Consider the following 19078-nt stretch of genomic DNA (forward strand, 5'->3'; position numbering starts at 1 on the left):
CCCAGCGTCCACTGTGCCGCCATAGTTGGTATCAGATTCTTTTGATCCCCAAGTATTACACCCCGAGGATGTGGGCAGCAGTTCACGGGAGTACTGTGTTCCCAAGAACCTGGCCCTGCTCCTACCCTTTGTATATTTTAAAGGACCTCTTTGTTTCCTTCTTGTCCCCACGGTGACCCTGTCAGGGAGGTGTGGGGCATGCTACCTTCATTTTACTAATGTAGAAACTTGAGGTCTGGAGAGGAGTTTATAGCTGAAACTAAACTCCAGGCAGGTCTGGTCTCCCTGCGGCCAGAACAGGGCTTCGCGGAGCTCCCAGGGGGCGGAGGGGCTCCCTAGGGGAGGGGCTCCCTAGGGGAGGGGCTCCCTAGGGGAGGGGCTCCCTAGGGGAGGGGCTCCCTAGGGGAGGGGCTCCCTAGGGGAGGGGCTCCCTAGGGGAGGGGCTCCCTAGGGGAGGGGCTCCCTAGGGGAGGGGCTCCCTAGGGGAGGGGCTCCCTAGGGGAGGGGCTCCCTAGGGGAGGGGCTCCCTAGGGGAGGGGCTCCCTAGGGGAGGGGCTCCCTAGGGGAGGGGCTCCCTAGGGGAGGGGCTCCCTAGGGGAGGGGCTCCCTAGGGGAGGGGCTCCCTAGGGGAGGGGCTCCCTAGGGGAGGGGCTCCCTAGGGGAGGGGCTAGGTGTACTTCAGGGCCTCACCTGGTGCTGGGGGAAGCCTGAGCTCAGAAGGGCCTCCAGCGTGATGTTGAGGAAGCTACTGCGGTAGGGGTGCTCCCGCGGCGGGTCACGGAGGTTGAGCAGCAGCGTGGCATTGCCCTTGGCCAGCTCCAAGAGCTCCACTAGTCTGCAGATGGACTGGTTTTGGGCCTCCCTGTGGTCGGAGGGTGACAGGGAGCTGGCTGTCCAGAACGGGTCCGTCTATCAGAGATAGGGACACACATGGTGGCCTCACCAGTCCTATGGGGCCTCCACATGCCTTCCTGGCGATGGAACTTGGAGACACCTGAGCTGCCAGTGTCTGCTGGTGTGTGCAAGTCAGGCAAACTGAAGGCTGTGGCCCCGTGGGGACTCTAGATTAACCCAACCTTAACCTCTCTATCCCAGTCTGCTTACCAAAAGAATGATTTGCTTAGAACATTTCCCACACCCCAGTACGTTTCTCCTTTAGTAGCATTTCAGATCAGAGAACCGACTTTGTTTAGAGTTTTACAGTGTTAACAGTTTGAACTATTACTATCATCATCAACTTTTTCTGGTAGGGGAGGCAGAACCAGAACAAGCAGTGACAGCCACGATATCTGGGCTGCAGTGGCATGCGCCAAGGAAGCCGCCAACCAGCCTGGCTGTGAGTCAAGGAAGCTGGGCGTGTGAAGGTCGCCTGGGCGGCGGGCGGCCCCCGGTCCTCTCTGTGGACTCCCGCCCATGCTTTCCACGCCTAGGACTGGGACAGGTGCTGCCAGACCTTCAGGAACCACTGGCCGGCGTTGAGCCTCTGCAGGATGGTCCAGTTGAGCATGGAGGCGGGCCTGCGGGCGAGCTCCGGGAACTCCTCCTCCACGTTGGTGGTGCGCCGCAGGGTGGCGTCGTGCATGAGGAAGGGCACCCCATCCAGGCTGCGGGAGGGTGGGGCCACGGGGTCACTGCCACTGCCGGGTCCCTCACCTGCTCGTCCCACTCTCTCCTGCCCACCCACTTACACCAGCCTACCAAGGGGCTCAGGAAGGCTCTGCCCTTGTTTGGCCTCAGGTTTTCCGACTGCACAGGGAAGTCAGTGGATTGATAGCCGAATCCCTCTGGCTCTGAGGGTCAGACAGGGGTGGGGACGGCTGAGGATGGAGGGCTGGGCCTATTAGCAACCTTGGAAGGCAGATGCTATCTCATTTGATAATGGGGAGACTGAGGCTGGAGACAGAAGTATCTTAACTCAAGGCCTACCAGCCAGTAAGTGGTGGAACCTGGCTTAGAACCCAGTCCACGTGATGCCATATGAGAAGAGGGAAAATGCAGGCTCCTTTGACAAATTCCATCCCACTATCATCCTGGTCTCCCCCACTGCTGGCCATAAGCCCCATAAGGTGCCTGAGTGTGAAACAGTAAAAGGCACCCGTGCTCCCCTTCCTCAAGACATTTTTCTACCATCTGCTAGGAAGAGTTGATAAACACACAATTCTATAATGTCTACAATAGGAGTGATGTCTTCATACTGTGGTACCCTAATTCAATACCCTGCCCCCTCCCCTTCTCAGAGATGATGTCATCAGATTGGTATGGATTCTTCTTGCCCTTTATATAAATATTAATACATACTTATTTATCTACATGTAGAAAATGTATCAATCAGTTTTATCTGGTCTTTAAAAATATAACTGACATCACAGTGAATGGATCACTCAGGAACTTGCTGGTTTCACTCATCAGAGTGTTTGTGCTCCATCTTGCTGAGCCATACAGATCTCATATTTCCATTAAGTGGATCAGTGGCAGGACTCCAGGTCCCTACCTCCACTCTACTTGAACCAAGAGAGTCTGTTTTGTTCTCTACATATTTTATATCCTGGAGTATGGCACAAGGGGATTCCCAGGTGGTGCTAGTGGTAAAGCACCTGCCTGTCAACGCAGAAGACATAAGAAACATGGGCTGGGAAGAGCCCCTGGAGGATGGCATGGCAACCCACTCCAGTATTCTTGCCTGGAGAATCCCCACAGACAGAGGAGCCTGGCAGGCTACAGGCCATAAGGCCACAGTGAGTCAGACACAACTGAAGCAACTTAGCGCACACACGCACAGCACATGTTTACTTGCACGAACATGGTGCCTGCCCTGCAGCGGGAAACCCAAGCCTCTGCTCTCCCATCCCCAAGACTCTGGGACCAGAGGTTTCTCCAGAGACCTGGATGTGGATGTACTGAGGAGGGGAAGAGGGACTGTCCTCCCAATCCGCACACCTACCTGACGGTGACGTCAGCCTGGAGTCCATACAGCTTCTGCTCCAGGGCCTTCCTGAAGGACATCAGCGTGTGCTCTGGGGCCAGCTGAGGGGGAAGGTGGTGGTGAGGGGAAAGCCAGGGGCTAGTAGGCCTGGTTCTAATCCCCCTCCTTCAAGCAGTAGCTGTGGGGCCCTGGGCATCCACACAGCTTCTCTGAAGCTCAGTTTCCTTATCTGTTAAATCATGCCTGTCTCACAGATTTTTTTGGGGGGTGGGGGGAGCAAAGAGAGAAACAGGGGTGGTTAGTGTTGATGAATATAAATGTGGAGGTCAGAGGATATTTTTAGTCTTCTGCCTCTTTATAGTCTTGGGCTGAGCTGAATGCCGAGTTTCCTCCTGTTTATACTTGGAGTCCGGGTGGAGATCCCCAAGGGAGAGGAGAGGGTAGATAGCATGGCACAGTTTCAGTAGGGTGATCAGTTTCCTCATCTATACAGATATGAAAACACCATCTCTTAGACTGTTATTAAAAGCCCCAAGCATGTTGCCTGATATACAGTAAATGCTTAATAAATGGCAGCTGTTACCCTACAGCATATACATCAGAAAATCCTAGTCTTAGTCCTGACTCTTTCCTTAACTAGCTTTGTGGCCTACGGTGCATCTCTTTATCCTCCTATAGGCCGTGGTTTCCCCATTTGCTCCTTGCGGGTATAAGTACAGTGTGTTCTGAGGGTCCTTCCAGTTGGGGGAGTTGGGGGTTCTGAGTCTCCCTCCCTATTTAGTTTGATGATCGTGTCATACCCTTTTCTGCCACTAGGGGTCAGCACCATACCAAGGGTTGTGCTAGGACCAAGCGCAGTGTAGGATGAAAGACTGGGAAGATTTGCGGCAGTGAAGATGGATGGAAAATGCTCCCATGGCTCATCCCTTTCTCACCAAGACATGCTCATTCCCTTCTTTTCTCCCTGTGGCAATGCTTTTCCCATTTCTCAGCACATAACACACTCCCCTCTTCTGGAAAGCAGCCTGGTGTGGCAAAGGCTTTGGAGCTGAGGTGGAACAATTCTTCCCAGTCACTGACCTGGGCCATCACTTCCCCTTCTGGACCTCAGTTTCTTTAGCTGTAAAATGAGTTAATGTTATCAAGCTCATAGATGAGGTAACAGATGTCAGCAGTCTCTGAAAGGTGTGCTTCTTTCTTCCCCTTTCTGCAGGGCAGAGGAGCCTTGGGGGAGGCGCTACCTTGTTTCCCAGTTAAGTGGGCTGCGTAGGAGCCCACAGAGGCACCTGAGGAGAGGTGTAGACTTGGTGGAGGTCCTACTCAATCACTTCCAAATGCCCTGGCGCCAGGCCTCCCACAGATGACCACCGGAGGGGTGCTGGCAGGAGGCAGACTGTGGGTAGACACAAAGAGCATACCAGTGGCTATGGAGACTCGGGGGACAGAGGAAGTGTTTGGGTGGGGCCAAGTCTCTTTTCTGGAGGCTTTTTAAACTCAGGTCTCTCTAGGTTAGGTGCTGACTTCCTGGAGAAAGACGGTTCCCACTGCCTCAGGCCAAAATGCAGATGGGGTGTATTGTCAGAAATGTGCGAGTGTGGGGTGGTCGTCACAGACTCCTGGTGGACCACTGTGCTTCAGAGGCTCAACTCTGGAGTCAGTCTGACCAAATATTATAGTATGCACACACGCACACAGGGCCCCCCCACAGGAATGACACCCAGATACCATCTCCAAGACAGGGATGAGCACTTGGGCTTACCACACATAGATGTGTGAACCTCCCCCAGGCCGATGTATACAGGTGTAGACACTGATACTCATGCATTCACAGTGACACAAGAAAGAGTTGTGTCAAGACACCTACACCAGCCCCTTATGGAGCACCACTAGGATATAATCAGCCAGATGCACAATGGAAAAATTCTACAGGACAAATGACTCAGTTTCTTCAACAAATAAACATATGGGGGAAAAGGGAAGAAGATTATTATAGACTAAAAGATACTTATGGAGAAGGACACGGCAACCCACTCCAGTATTCTTGCCTGGAGAATCCCATGGACAGAGGAGCCTGATGGACTATAGTCTATAGAGTCACACGACTGAAGCAACTTAGCACAAAAGATACTTAGCTCAGCTGGTAAAGAATCCACCTGCAATGCAGAAAATCCTGGTTTGATTCCTGGGTTAGGAAGATCCCCTGGAGAAGGGAAAGGCTACACACTCCAGTATTCTGACTTGGAGAATTCCATGGACTGTACAGTCCATGGGGTCACAAAGAGTTGGACACGACTGAGCAACCTTCACTTGACTTTCAACTACAAAACTCAGGTCTCTGAGTTGAGAGACAATAAAGGATATTTTAGAGACAATAAAGGAAAGCTGAGCACTGGTTCAGTATTAGATAGTGTTAAGGAATGATCATGAATTTGGTTAGGTGTAATAGTGGCGTTGTGGTCGTGGTTCCATTTTTAAAGTCTTTATACATTAGAGATACACCCTGAAGTAAGTATGGGTAAAATGATACAGTGTCTAGGATTTGCTTTCAAATATTAAAGTGGGGGAAGGGAGAGGGGAAAGAAAAATCAGGGAAATGGATGAAACAAGAATAGCAAAATATTTGTAAGTGGTGAAGGTGGTATTGGATTCATTATACTATTTGTTCCACTTCTGCTAAAAAAAAAAAACCCAAAACCTGCACAGGGCCATCTCGCTCCTTCCCTTTGCCCCCTCCTTCCTGCCTCAGCACCCCCTCTTGTCCTGTGGCCTCCAGAGCAGGTGGGATGATTAATAGGGGCCATGGAAAGAAGAGCAGCTATAAGCTGGGGCCCTGCTTCCTGGAAGGCTGTGCTTCTAATTTACCTTCACAAAAGCCAGCAGCAGGGAGGCTTGGAGGGTATCAGCAGCCCCTAAGACACGCGGGCGGCATGTAGCAAAACTGGACCCAAAATCCAGATCCCTCTGATGGGAAACGAGGGCCTTCCCAGCCGGTTGCCTCCAGGTGCTGGGAACAAGCCGCACAGGGTGTGATGGGAGGGCACCAGGCTCCAACTCAGGGGCACCGGTCTCAGCCTTATCTAGGAAATGGGCACAACAATACCCCCATATGCAGGGGGTGCGGAGAAGGCGACGGCACCCCACTCCAGTACTTTTGCCTGGAAAATCCCATGGACCAAGGAGCCTGGTGGGCTGCAGTCCATGGGGTCGCTAGAGTCGGACACAACTGAGCGACTTCCCTTTCACTTTTCACTTCCATGCACTGGAGAAGGAAATGGCAACCCACTCCAGTGTTCTTGCCTGGAGAATCCCAGGGACGGGGGAGCCTGGTGGGCTGCCGTCTATGGGGTCGCACAGAGTCGGACAGGACTGAAGCGACTTAGCAGCAGCAGCAGCATGCAGGGGGTGTAGGACCTTCAGGGTGATTTGCAGCCCTGTCAGACTCGACATCGCCTTTAAATGCTTCCTTTGTGAGGCTCCCTTAACTACCCTGAAATTCAGTGACAGGGTGGACCTCCCAAAGACCTTCACAACCAAGAAAAAGCTCTCAAGAGCCCTCAAGCGCCCTCTGGTGGTAAGGAGAGGTACTGCCTCTGTTGAGAATCGCATTTCAAGGCTTCCATAGGTTGGGAAACCCAACCTAAGGAAGCAGAAGGGCTTGCCCAAGGAAACAGGAGAGTATAACTCTTACTTTCTGTAAGCCAGACTCATATCTAAGCACATCGCACATGCTAACAGACTCCTGCTCTTCGTGGCCCTATGGTGCAGGCACTCCCATCATCCCGGGGTACTAAATGAGGAAAACAGGTACAGTGAAGATGCAACTGGTCCTGACTCCCACAGCTGCCAAGGTGCCTGGAAGCCTGGCTCTGGAGCATACTCACTCCTTTGAAGGGGAGGGCCTACTATGGGATCACAGGGGTGGCAGAGAAGGAGCAGGTGCTGACTTTCATGCCTTCCTCCCGTTTCACCCTGGTGCAAATGTTTTCCTTTAGCAGTGGGCTTGGGGCTGCACCCAGCTCTCCTGCCCACAGGAGGGTTTTCCTGTTGTTTCATCCCGGCCCTGGGAGCCTGCTCCCCTCCCCACAACCAGCATCTCTCTCTCTCCCTCTCTCTTGGGCCTTCCTAACCCACAGCCTCACAGTGTCTTTCCAGGGCTCTCAGGATAAAAGTGAAATCTTTTAAGCAAGCTGCCTTCAGGCTCTTCAGGACTTGATCCCACCCAAACTCTCTGGTCTTTACACCAATCCTTTCCATACACCAGCCCCCGCCCCCACCACACACACATCATCACCAAGAAGGGCTAAGAATCATTGCTATTATTATTATACCCATTTCCCTGCCAGCTCCCTCCTACAAGGAGATAGGTTTTTGCCTGTCTCCCTCTGGAATGGCAGCTCTGCCCACCCCTCACCCAGTCTTTAGGGCCCACAAGAGGCACTCACCATGGGGGCCCCGCGGTGGCCGATGAGGGCAGGTTTGGGGCCCAGGTCCTTTTTCTCCATGATGCAGGGAGAGGAGATGGTGAGAGGGGCCAGGTAGAGGGCAAACACCACGGTGAAGAAGGTTCCGAGAATAGCTATCTGGGAGGCTGCAGACACGGGCACAACCGTGAGCCCCAGGCAGCAGGGCAGGGCATGCCAGAGCCCTCCTCCCTCCACCGGTCTGGACCCTGACACTCTGAGAGGGACCCTGCACCAAGAGGACTCCTCATTCTTGCTGCAAAAGTGAACCCGGCCTCTAACTCACACACAGATGCAGAGACACAGAGGAGGACACAGGCAAGGCTGAGGCTGTCACCTCTGTGCAGCCTGCAGGCCACTCTGAACCAGGACTCGCCATGCTACGAGCAAGGGCCCCACCGCATCCCCAGGCTGCCCAGGCACAGTCCAGGTGGGGGCAGGGTAAGCTGGCCTTGGTGCTTGGATCACATGGGTGGGGAACAGGTCCTGCCCAGTCATACTTACAGGATCGCTCTGCGCGGGCAAACTGTCCGGCCACAATCCAGGAGAGTGCTGTGATAGCCACCAGGGCCCCCACGTGCAGGAACGGTGCTGTGCCCTTGGGTACAGGAAGGGGCAAGAGAGACTGTTGGCTCCCAGCCGTGCCCAGACCTTCTGGTCACCGGCATCCTTCCGGCCTATCTCTATCCGTGGGGCAGGCAGCTGTCTCTATTTTTCAGAGGACACTGGGAGTCCAGGGACCCTGGGTGCTAGAATTCTTCCTGTCTCTGAGTTGCTCTGTGATGTGGACCCTTACTCCACCTTCTGGACTTTAGTCTGGAGGAATGGGAGTGACCTAAAGGTGTTGTCTTGTTCTGAGGGTCCTGGGGAACCAGCCAGTGGGCCCCCACCCCCACTCACCTGCAGGGAGATGAGGAGCACCTCCCACTCGTCCTCCCACAGCTGGGCCACGGCTGACATGGCCACCACGGTGGCCACCAGGATGGCCACCAGCCCGATCTATAGGGGAAGAGCCACCAGACGGTCAGGGGGCGCCAGAGCCTGGACAGCCCAAGGGTCCCCCGTGTGTGGGGGAGGGAGAGCAGAGGTGGAGAGACAAAGGGAGGGGCCGAGACACGGATGGGGAGAGTGGGGCATGCGAGAGAGGCCGACCTGGCAGGGCAGAGGCAGGTAGATGACAGTGAGAGATGGAGGCAGGAGGAGGCAGGTGGGCGGCCCGGCGAAGAAGGGAACACGGGAGAAACAGGAGGGTGGAGAGAAGACAGGTGGGCTGGGCTGGGGACATAGCCCCAGGGCTCAGGGTGTGGCGAGGGAAGACACTCAGCAAACGGGGCCTCCCGGTGCCCAGCAGGTCCCATTCCAGGCCTTGCCCGCCCTCCCAGCCACCTTTCATCCTGTGTGACAGGTGAAGATATCAAGGCTCCCCTGGAGCTGGGGCGAAGGGTGACTTGCCCAGGTCACAGGGCAGGAGGCTGAGGAGCCGGGTTCTGTGCGGGAGCCTGACAGCCAGTCCACCTTCCCCCCGGCCTTCAGGCGGGAGCAACCAGAGGGGAGGCAGGGGCGGCTCCATGCACCCTGTCACCAAGGCGCGCTCTCAGTCCCAGCCTCTAACGAGTTATGGGAGCTGCCCTCCCAGAGAGAGTAAGGAGCGGAGCTCTGATGGAACCCTTGTGGGACAGAAAGCTGTGGGGACAAAGGGATCTGACATGTGTCCTGTAACACAAGATGCTTCCCCACACTAAGCGATGTCTAGCTTCTGGTTATTTAGCCCCCAGGGTCCCTGCCTTGGGCCCTGGATCCACATCTCTGCACCACCAGCCTGGTCTCGTAAAACTCAGTCATGTCTTCACCCTGAAGCCTTCCACAGCCCCCAGCCCCACAAGGCGCCAGCCAGGACCGCCATCTCTGGTCCTCCTGACTCCCTACTGCCTGCTCCCATGGTTCTCTGTGCCAGCAGGGCTCTCGTCCTCTTTCTCTCCCTACAGTGCCTTTTCTGGCAGTGGCAGCAGCATTCCCAGAGCCCTCCAACAACCAAACAGGCTCTAAATTGAGTTTCTGGCTCGTGAGAGCAGCAACGGCAGCTGATCCATCTTCGTTCCCTGCCAGGCAGGGAAGATTCATTCTTGTCTGGGATTAAGGTTTCCTTTGGAGGTTTGTCGTTCTGGCCCATCAGCCTGGAAACAAATGTTCTAATAAGAAGCAGTAATAAGGCTGAAATGGGTAGGAACCCTTATGGACTGTGACAGGCCGGCCCAGAAGACATGGGAATAAGAGATATGAAGGTGCGTGGAGGGCCCAAGTGTGGCCTGGGTCTATGGGAGGCCCCTTCGCTTTTTCCTCGTGTTTATCCTTGTGAAAGTCCAGTCAGGATGTTATCGTCTTCATTTTACACATAGGAAAACGGGGCTCAGAGAGCATAAGGGTTTGCTTGGTCATGTAGCTTTGAGGGGGCAGTCAGAAGCAACTCCCACTTTGCCTGTCTTGGAGGTCAGGCTCTTTCTGGGGATCTGCCCTCACAGTGAAGTGGAGGGAGCCCCGGGGAGCATCCTCTCGACCCCCACCCCGACACGCAGGCTCCCTGCCCCCAGCTCCAGGGCACAGCAAGCATCTCTGGAGGGTCACTCCCTGAGCGTGTTGTATTATAGTAGTGAACTGCTAGTGGAAATACTTGTGATAAAACTGATTTCCCGGGAACCTAATGCAATGAAAATTTTTATCCTCTCTGAACTCGGCAGTTGTCATAGTGGCAACCATTATGCTCCGCAGCATTACTGCCTGTGGGATTTTGCCACATGCACTGTGTCCTGAAGCCACGGAAACAGCGCTGATTCCTAACAACTAGACTGCTGTTCCTCAAGTCTGACTGCAAAGGATACATCCCACCCAGAAAGTGGGGAAAGCCCAGGGGAAGCCTCGGAGAAAGTGGTCTTTGGTTTTCCGTGCCGGAGGCACTGCGGTTCATGATGACAGCTGGAGGGATGGAGGATAAAGGAGTATGTCCGTTCATTCACTGAGCCCTGCCTGGGTGCTGGGACCCGGGAGGAGTTGGAAATCAGCCTTGCCAGCACGTTGGCCTCTTGGGAAGGTGATGAGAATCTGGGCTCTGTGTGGTTCAAGCCGCAGACGGCTGGCCCAGGGTTCAGGGACCCACTCATGTCATGTTCCTTGGTGACTGTGCCTAATGGGGATGGTTACCCTCTCAGAGCGTGTTTCCTGAGCTGCAGACGTGGGGAGAGTGAGCACCTGCCTGAAAGGGGTTTGGAAAGATAAATGAGAACATGCAAGTGAAATGCTTAGCACATGGCACCCGACTCCAGTACTCTTGCCTGGAAAATCCCATGGACGGAGGAGCCTGTAGGCTGCAGTCCATGGGGTCGCTAAGAGTCGGACACGACTGAGCGACTTCACTTTCACTTTTCACCTTCATGCATTGGAGAAGGAAACGGCAACCCACTCCAGTGTTCTTGGCTGGAGAATCCCAGGGACGGGGGAGCGTGGTGGGCTGCCGTCTCTGGGGTCGCACAGAGGTGGACACGACTGAAGTGACTTAGCAGCATGGCTGGCAGCAAAATAGTCAGTGCTTACTAAATGTTGTGTTAGTTGCTCGGACGTGTCCTACTCTTTGCAGACAAATGTTAGTAACATAATTTTTTTAAAGTGGGCATGGGTTTCCCTGGTGGCTCAGGGGTAAGGAATCTGCCCGTTAATGTAGGAGATGCAGGAGTCGTGAGTTTGATCCCTGGGTTGGGAAGCTCCCCTGGAGAAGGAAATGGCAACCTACTCCATTATTCTTGGCTTGGAAATCTCATGGACAGAGGAGCCTAGAGGGCTATAGTCCATGGAGTTGCAAAGAGTCGGACACAACTTAGCACCTAAACAACAATGGCAGCATCGAAAAGAATGAAATAATGCCATTTGCAGCGATACAGATGGACCTAGAGGTTGTCAAACTGAGTGGAGTAAGTCAAATTTCATATGATATCACTTATATGTGGGATCTCAAAAAAAAATGGTACAAATGAACTTATTTTCAAAATAGAAATAGAGTCACAGATATAGAAAACAAACTTCTGGTTACCAAGGGGGAAAGGGGCGGGAGGAATAAATTGGGAGATTGGGGTTGATATATATATATATACTACATCTAAAATAGGTAACTAATAAGAACCTACTGTGTAGCACAGGGAACTATACTCAGTATTCTGCAGTGACCTATGTGGGAAACTATCGAAAAGTAGACATTTGTCTAACTGAATCACTTGGCTGTACACCTGAAACTAACGGCATTGCAAATCAACTAAAAAGACTACACCGAGGCACCATTTTCACCCACTGGGAATGGCAAAGTCCGGAAATCCCCGAACACTTTATGGGCAAGGGTGGCTTTATAGGCACAATCATGTATTCCTGCTTGTGCGGGCTCAGTCGTGTCTGACTCTTTGTGATCCCATGGACTGTAGCTCCTCTGTCCATGAGATTTCTCAGGCAAGAATACTGGAGGGGGTTGCCATTTCCACCTCCAGGGGATCTTCCTGACTCAGGGATCGAACCCACATCTCTTGCATTACAGGTGGATTCTTTTACTGCTGAATCACCAGGGAAGCCCATGCGTAAACTATACTGAAAAAAAAAAAAAAAAAACCTACCAAAAAAAATGTTAAGATGCAAAATGAGGGTATAATAGGCTACCACTTCTGTTTAAAGAAAAAGGAATGTGTGTGTATGTGTGTGTACATACACACATCTGCATGTGCTTAAAATATCTCTGGAAAGATAACGGGGAGATTTACATTTTGTACTTCTTCTGTAATGTTGAACCGTGTCAATGTACTAAGGGTCAGAAGTTAGTTAAAACACCCCCCCGGCCCCCCGCAAATAAGAATTCCTTAAAATCTTAGACTAAAACTATAGAGTCTTGCAGAGAGGTAGAATTTCCAGCCCCTACTTGACTACTGAGCCCCAGGGAGCTCCTTCCCTCCTGCTGCAGTGGATCCAGCTAAGCATCAGCTGGAACGTGCCTCATGCTGAGATCTCTTGGGAGGGATCAGAGGGGAGAGAAAGGCAGGGCTGGCACCCTGGGAGCTGGCACCGGTGCAGATGAAGGGATCTGAGCCCCCTGCCCCCAGGAGAAGACTCCCTGCGCTGCGCTGCTGCCCGGGCTGGCTTGAGCCTCCAGATGCCTCTCCGCCGGGATCAAGCAGGTGTGCCCTGGCCTGCCGAGAGCCAGGCGTGCCCCAGAGGAGGGGGCCGCGGTGTGCACCAGCCCCACCTGGGGTGCCCGCAGTTGTTGTCCTTTCAAGTGTCAGCTTTGCAGCTGGGAAAAGAAAGTCCCTCACAGAGAAGGCTTCAGAAGTGCAGAGGAGATCTTAGGAAAGAGTGATGAGCAAGAGGAAGGTGGGAGGGGACCAGAGGCGGCTCACTGCTTTTATCCCTCCAGGACTTTAGTCACCTGGGTCTGACTCCCCAGCTCCAGACCCTGGAGGCACACCTAGATGCCCACAGGCACCTCCCACTCCATGCAGCCCAAGTGGAGCTCACCACATCCTTCTTCCAGTTCTCGTTCTGTATCCTTTTAGCTGGAAGTGAGCCCCTCCCCTCAGAGTCACTCTGGACCCATCTCACGGGCTCATGATTATTCCTGGACATTTCTGCCTCTTCCTGAATGGCCAGCCCATGGAGTCAGGCTCTGGGGAAAGGGAGGTGGCACGGCCCTCTCTCAGGGGCCCTGGTGCTCCTGGGAGGGAGGGCCTCTCTCTGGGTCAGTTCTGTGCCACTCCTGAGCCCACTGGGGTCTCAGAAAGAGCAGGAGGCATCAGCCACATGCATTGCACGCTATGTGTGCCATGAACAGTGAGCCAGAGAGTCAAGGCTCTGGAATGTATGATGCCTCTTTGCTTTGGGTCCAACCCTGCACGGGGCACTGGGGACACAGAGATGGAAAGTCAGTTCTGGTCTCTGCACGGAGCTCCTAGACTAGGGAGGGTCAGGGTCAGGGAGCCAGATGGAAATGGACAATGAGACATCAGGACTGTGGCCAGGGAGCCTTAGGGGACTGGGGGAGCCTGAGAAGCTTTGTGTAGGTGGGAGGAAAACCAAGGAAGGGTTCAAAAGAGAGAGAAAGGGAGGTAGGAGCGAAAACATAAAGCAGAGAAGAGGCAGGCGTGCTGGGAGGGCCTGAGATGTCTCGTGTGGCAGAAGCCGAGGGTGACGGTCCCAGGACAGCAGTTGGGAGACGTCAGCAAGGGGCCAACCTGCTCAGGGCCTTAATGTCTGGAGGGAGAGCTTGGATCATCCTGGAAGCAATGGAAGCTGTGGGAAGGGCTTTAAACTGGGAGTCATAACACTGAATCAGAGTTTTAAGATGAGCTCACTGAAGAGAAACAGAGGATGAGATTGAAGTCAGAGCCAGCCAGAGAGCTGGAGCTGTGACCTACGCTGGTTAACCACACGGCTGTAGACCTAGGAGCCTGGACCCTCTACTTATTAAGTTGGAAACCTTGGGCAAGTTACTTAACCTCTTTGTACCTCAGTTTTCCCAACTGCAAATGGGATGATAACAGCACCTATGCTGCAGGGCTGCTGAGGCGGTAAATGAGTAAATATAGTCCAGTGTTAGCTCCCAGAACAGTTAGAACCATGATCCAGGGAGGGAAGGTGTGTCCGGGCCCTCCCTCTGCGGCTGTGGCCTCCAGCCTCTCCCCTCCTCCCTGGGTCCCTTGGAGGCCCCCTTACCTTGTGAAGCCAGTGCAAGTTCATCTGTTGCCCCACGGCGATGTGGCATAGTGCCAGGACCTGAAGGAGGGCCCGGAGGGCAAGAGTCAGGCATCACGTGTGGCCCGGGTTCCTGCCAGTTCCCCAGACACCCTGCTCCCCCGGCTCTCCAGGCCCGGCTCAAGCAGTCAGCTAACCAGCAAACCATTTTCATGCCCAGCCCTGCTCAGCTCTGCCCAAACCTGGCCGCCTCCCAGATTATTTCAGGTTCCTCCAGGTGCCTTCTCCTCTAGGATTTTTCCCTCAAGAGCTCATTGGGCCCTGCTGCACTTGGGCTGCCTAATTCATGTTTTGGGAGTTCCAGGACCCCGGATTCTGAAGAAGACTTGAGCCTGTCCCCCAGGAGCCTGGAGAGTTGCTTTGATGCTCACTCACTAGGGTAAAGAATCTGCGTGCAATGCAGGAGACCTGGGTTTGATCCCTGGGTCGGAAAGACGCCCTGGAGAAAGGAATGGCAATCCACTCCAGTGTTCTTGCCTGGAAAATTCCACGAAGAGAGGAGACTGGCGGGCTACAGTCCACGGGGTCACAAAGAGTTGGACACGACTGAGCAGGTAACACACACCCAGGAGCTCCCAGGCCTGCCTGGGGACTGAGCTAAGTCTGAAGGAGCACCGTGGTGGAAGCAAGGACCAAAGCAGACGTTCTTGGAAGAGGAAGTCTGCGGTGGGGCCTAACAGTGGGATGTCCTCATGGGGTCAGGGGAAAACATTCCAGAAGAGGGCAAAGCAAGAGGACCTCCCACCTTGAAGGAACCAAGCCCCAGAGGTCTGGAGAAAAGCCAGCCGTCCTCCTCAAACCAGGGTGGGGCCCTCCATCAGCCCGGCACAGGCCAGACCTCCCTTCCCCTGGGAACAGGGCCACCTCCCTCTGAGACAGCCCCACGTACCTGGAGGCCAGCGATGTAAGTGAAGGCAGCTGCTGTGGTCATGAGGATGGGCACGGACCAGTCACTCCAGTAGCCCATGCGGTTGTAGAGGTACCTGCCAGGAGGAGAAGGGGCAGGGGTCAGACCTCTATCAGGGAGCCTGGATGCTCCCTGGGGCCTGCCAGCTCTCAGCTCTCAGGTGGCCTGCTCAGGTACTAGACTCTGGCCCTTCAGTGAGGAGGTCACTGCTTCCCTGGTCATCGGTCAGCCTGTGGAGGGCTCTTGGGGGGCACCTGAGCATGGCAAGAAGCATAAACAAAAAAACAACTTCCCTTAATTCCACTGCCCAGAAGTAATCATCACCAAAACTCTGCTGCCTTTTTCTGGTGGGTGCCCCCCTCTGCTTATATATTTTTGTAAACAGCAAAGCCGAGACCCCACTGTGTAAAGCACAGGGGTTAGAGTTCAGGCTTTGGAGGGAGGCACTCGCAGATTCAAATCCCCTGGCTTGCAGGGTGCTGGGGAGGTGACAGACTTCCCTAATGCTAAGATGCTATTGATTGTGACATTCATCTCAATTTCAACGTCAACATTTGAAAAGATGAGGTCTTAGGATCGATGACATGTAACACCTGACTTCCCTGCACCTTAGTTTCTTCATCTACAGGATAGAATAACAAAGTGCCCTTCCTAGGGTTTCCTGAGGATGAAGTTTATGTGAGGAACAAGGTAAGTACTCAAGTCTCTGCTTTTTATTAACATAAGCATTTACTGACGTCAGTAAAAGCCTGAGGAAATGTGATTTTTCTCAGTCATGAGGTTTTCTGTTGCACTAATGTACTGCATGAAGCCAACTTCCTACTAATGACAATTAATAGTTTCCAATTATTCACTGTTATAAATTAACACAAAAACTCTTTGGCACATACCTTTCTGCATTACTAATTATTTCCTTAGGAGAGACTCCTACAGATGGAATCACAGGACCAAAGGGAATGAGCTGTTTTTAGGGTTCCTGTTGGAGCCTGATAAATTGCTCTCCAGAAAGACTGAACCACCCACATCCTCCCTGTACAAGTGGGGAAACTGAGGCTTAGAGAAAGCAGCAAGCAACGTGCACAGGGTCATCAGAGAAAATGAGCCGGCACCAGGCAGCTTCAGGCCTGCTACCCTCTTGGGGCTGGGAGGACTGCAGGAAGACACCGTGGGGTGGGTACCTGCTCTCCCCTGGCCCTCACCCTCAGAATTCGAGGGCAAGATTTACTCAAGGTGAAACTGAGGCCCAAGAAAAGGCAGCCCCCGGCCCTGGTAACTACTCCTGCAAAGCCTCTGGCTCCACATGCCTCTCCCATTCCTGGGAGAATTGGAGGGAGCCCCCCTGCCAATTCCCAGTTGACAGTAACAGCCCAGCCAGTCCCTCCCTGGCTTTCCCCATTCAGCCCTGACCATCCAGGTCTTGCTCGCCTCTTCTTACCGCGTGAGCTATCCCTGGAGGCTCTCTGTACTCTGAGGACCAGGCCAGGGGCTCCTGAATCCCAGCACAACTCCAGGAAACCAAGGAGACTGACTAAGGGAGCTGCAGGTCCCCAGACCCTCCCCGAGCACAGGCATGCCTTCCCTCTGCGGCCTCCCCAACATCCATCCTCTGCTTGAGCTGCCCAGGGACGGGGAGCCCAGTCTCTGGGCAGAGCGGGGTGGCCCCGTGGACCACGTGATACAATCAGGTAGTTTAAGTCCCTGTCCCAGGTCTGACTGCATCCTGCTGTGTGACTAGAGAGAGGCTACTTAACCCACTGAGCCCCAGTCTCCCGGACTGTCCTAATATGTGCGCTTGGCACTAGCTGGTTGTATGGCCACAGGGGAGTCCTGTCCCTCTCCGGGCTTAGCTGCTCCTTCTGCATGTGACAGGGTGGACCAGCACTGGGGCAGCAGCCCTGCAGCTCAGCAGAGCCATCCAAGGACCTCAGGGAAGGCCCATCAGGGAATGCTCCCACTTGCCCATAGCAGTGCCTGTGCTTTGGACCTGAGAGGATGAATAATTTATTTATGGCATTTAATAAAGGCCAGAGGCCACCTCTGGGACTCGGCTGGGGCCCCGGCTGATCTCGCCGGGCTGTTGCAGGGCAGCAGCCTGTCCTTTATTGAGATCATTAATCACAGAAGCACAGCCTGGTGCCATGCAGAGGGGAGTGGATGCCAGACTCCATGAACTGAGTCTTAGGATCACTACAAAATCCTTGAACCACAGCCCATCAGAAGCCCAGAGTCCAGAAATCATAAATTCTAACATCATGACCACCTTCCAGCTGGAGATTCAGCCTCCCAGGAAGCGACCTTGGGTTTAGGGGAGCCTGGAGCCCTCTCACATCCATCATCTCATTTTGTCCTCAGAAAGACCTGCTATCTGCTGGCGCTCTGCTATCCCATTTTACAGAAGAGGACACCAAGCCTGAGAGAGGACTCACACTCCTGTGCCCATGGCCACACTGAGCTGGATTTCTAACCAAGAGGAAAAGGCAGCACCGGAGGGGCAGGGAGCACCAGCTGCCAAGCCCCAACTCCGCCCCCAACTGCTCATCTGAACTTGGGCCTCAGTTTCCACACCTGTCAGTGGGCAAGTTCCTACTGGAGCTGGTGACCTTCCCCTCCTCCATGCCATCCACTGTTTGACAAAGGCAGGCCGTGGGGGAGCAAGGGCAGGGGATGAAGCAGGATAGGTGCCCTTGTGCACCCAGCCCCAGACATGTTCTTGGACCTGAGGCTGCTGCCCACAAGGGACCCTGAGCTTTCCCAGAACCACAACATCTGCCAGCCCGGCCCACGGCCCTGCTCAGGGAGGCAGGAGGCCTGGGGTCGGGGACCACCTCCTCTGCTGAGGCCTTGGTTTCTTTGAGCCTTGGAGTCCTTGTCCACAAGGGGTCCAGAGGTCCCAGCTCCCAGCCGAGCCCCTGTCCTGTCTTACATCCCTATTTCCATGATAGCAGCAGCAGGAAGGAGCTCCCTGTTCTCCCCAGCTGGTCTCAGCTCCCCTAAGTGTCTGTTCTCTCTAGAGGATTACGCCCTCAAAAGTTACACAGTGAGCTGGTGGCCAGTGGTGGCCGGGCCCTGAGGACAAGCCTGGGAGAGAGGTTCAAACCTGTCCCTCACCCCCGACCCCAGTCTCAGCCACCAGATGCCCAGGCCCCAGGCCCCGCCCCCTGGTCCCCACTCACCAGTTGAATTCATCGTAGTCATTGTGGACTTCCCACCAGAAGTACAGCCAGGTGAGCGTGAGGCCGAAGGTGAAGGTCAGGAGCAGGAACCAGAGGCGCTCCCACTGGAGGGGCGGAGCAAGGGCAGGGGTCAGTGGGGGCAAGGCTGGCCCTCAGGCCACCATCGCCCAGAACGTTCCCACCCCTCCCCCCGTGGCAGCCCCACCGCCAGGCGGGTGCACAAGGGCACCTATCCTGCTTTACCCACGGCCCTCGCTCCCCCACGGCCTGCCTTTGTCAAACAGTGGAAGGCATGAGGAGGGGAAGTTCCCTCAGCTCCAGTAGGAACTCGCCCACCAACAAGTGTGGAAAATGAGGCCCAGGTTCAGACGAGCAGTTGGGGACAGAGTTGGGGTATGTTAGCCAGTGCTCCCCGCCCCTCTTCACATGGGTGGGGACTTGAGGCTCAGAGAGGGAAGTGACCTGACCAACATCATCACACCCAGAGTCACAAATGATGGGGAACCAGGGCAGGGTCGGGGGTCCACCCCAGAGCTGGGCCCTTAGTGCTGCAGCCTGAGGCCCTTCCTGTGTGCACTGTCTCCAGGACCAAAGGCCACATCTGCCTGAGCCTTCACACTGGGAGGGTGATCCCGGGTCCGAGGGGTCACATTCCTCACCTCCGCCCCTGCTACACCAAGGCCCAGAGGGGTGAAGCAACTTGCTCGAGTCACACAGCAAGTTAGAGAAGGGTTAAAGAGCAGTGCCCCAGCCTCTAGATTTGAAGGAATGTTCTACCACCCCCACCTGGGGTCAGCCCCTCTATCTCATGGGGCCCGGGGGTGGGGTGGGGGCAGTGTGCGTG

The 19078-nt window shown here is 54.5% G+C and overlaps 1 protein-coding gene across 4 annotated transcripts in view; it reads right to left on the reverse strand.

The window, feature by feature from the left end:
- Positions 1-19078, reverse strand: part of GDPD5 (glycerophosphodiester phosphodiesterase domain containing 5) — a 90786-nt gene that overhangs the window by 10343 nt on the left and 61365 nt on the right. For all 4 annotated transcript variants that reach the window (XM_070803920.1, XM_019975583.2, XM_070803918.1 and 1 more), the window contains 9 exons: positions 18235-18338; positions 15044-15137; positions 14116-14175; positions 8284-8382; positions 7888-7981; positions 7366-7511; positions 2942-3024; positions 1454-1604; positions 691-909 (listed from right to left, as the gene is read on the reverse strand). In XM_070803920.1, coding sequence (XP_070660021.1) covers positions 691-909; positions 1454-1604; positions 2942-3024; positions 7366-7511; positions 7888-7981; positions 8284-8382; positions 14116-14175; positions 15044-15137; positions 18235-18338 — 1050 coding nt within the window. The remainder of the gene's footprint in view (positions 1-690; positions 910-1453; positions 1605-2941; positions 3025-7365; positions 7512-7887; positions 7982-8283; positions 8383-14115; positions 14176-15043; positions 15138-18234; positions 18339-19078) is intronic.

The sequence above is a fragment of the Bos indicus genome, chromosome 15 (genome assembly GCF_029378745.1).
Source record: "Bos indicus isolate NIAB-ARS_2022 breed Sahiwal x Tharparkar chromosome 15, NIAB-ARS_B.indTharparkar_mat_pri_1.0, whole genome shotgun sequence".
NCBI classification, from domain to species: domain Eukaryota; kingdom Metazoa; phylum Chordata; class Mammalia; order Artiodactyla; family Bovidae; genus Bos; species Bos indicus.